We start from the raw sequence: 753 nt of genomic DNA, 5'->3' as shown, positions 1-753 counted from the left end.
TCTCGCCTTTTTCTTGTTTCCCCACCCCCATATTCTAATATACACACAACCAAACTTATATGGAATCACCAAGTATTTCTTACTAATAATAAGAAATGTATGAAAACTTTTTTTGCAGATAAGAGATAAATGTTTTTGTTGGAAATACGATTCATAATTGATAAAATTTGATAAAGTACACATTGAAAAATTTTATTATGTGTGTCAAGTTGCAAAACCGAGACGTCAGAGTAAAGTTAAGTTTGTGTTCAAAAAAGGTAATATACCTTTGTCAGATGTTCAGAGGGGAAGAATTGTTGCTCTTGTTGAGCAGGGAATGTCACAAAGGCAAATTTCAGCTACGCTACACGTCTCGCAGAGCGTTGTTTCAAAAACATATGCAAGATTTTTAGAATTGGGTACACTCAAGAACAGTCCTAGAGAAAGTCGTCGTAGAGTAACTAGTGATCGACAAGACCGGTTTTTAGGTCAAATAGCTAGAAGAAATCCAACCTCTTCTCATCCGGAGCTCCAAAGGCAACTTTTGCAGACTGCAGGTATTGACATTTCAGTTGAAACAGTACGAAAGAGACTTCGTTCCCAAAATTTATTTAGCAGGAGGAAGTTGAGGGTTCCCGAGTTATCCAGACAGAACAAAATTGATTGACTGAATTGGTGTCTGGAACACCAGAACTGGACAAATGAAGATTGGCAAAATGTCCTTTTTTGAGATGACACCAGAATTGGCCTGAGATTAGATGACCGTCGAAATCG

The 753-nt window shown here is 37.5% G+C and overlaps 1 protein-coding gene across 1 annotated transcript; it reads left to right on the top strand.

Annotated features, from left to right (window-relative positions):
• Positions 1–316: 316 nt before the first annotated feature.
• LOC140438582 (uncharacterized) lies at positions 317–646 on the top strand. Its single transcript, XM_072528245.1, has one exon. The coding sequence runs from the start codon at positions 317–319 to the stop codon at positions 644–646; it is 330 nt and encodes a 109-aa protein (XP_072384346.1).
• Positions 647–753: the final 107 nt, after the last annotated feature.

The sequence above is a fragment of the Diabrotica undecimpunctata genome, chromosome 4 (assembly GCF_040954645.1).
Source record: "Diabrotica undecimpunctata isolate CICGRU chromosome 4, icDiaUnde3, whole genome shotgun sequence".
NCBI classification, from domain to species: domain Eukaryota; kingdom Metazoa; phylum Arthropoda; class Insecta; order Coleoptera; family Chrysomelidae; genus Diabrotica; species Diabrotica undecimpunctata.
This window is presented reverse-complemented; position numbering and strand designations above follow the sequence as displayed.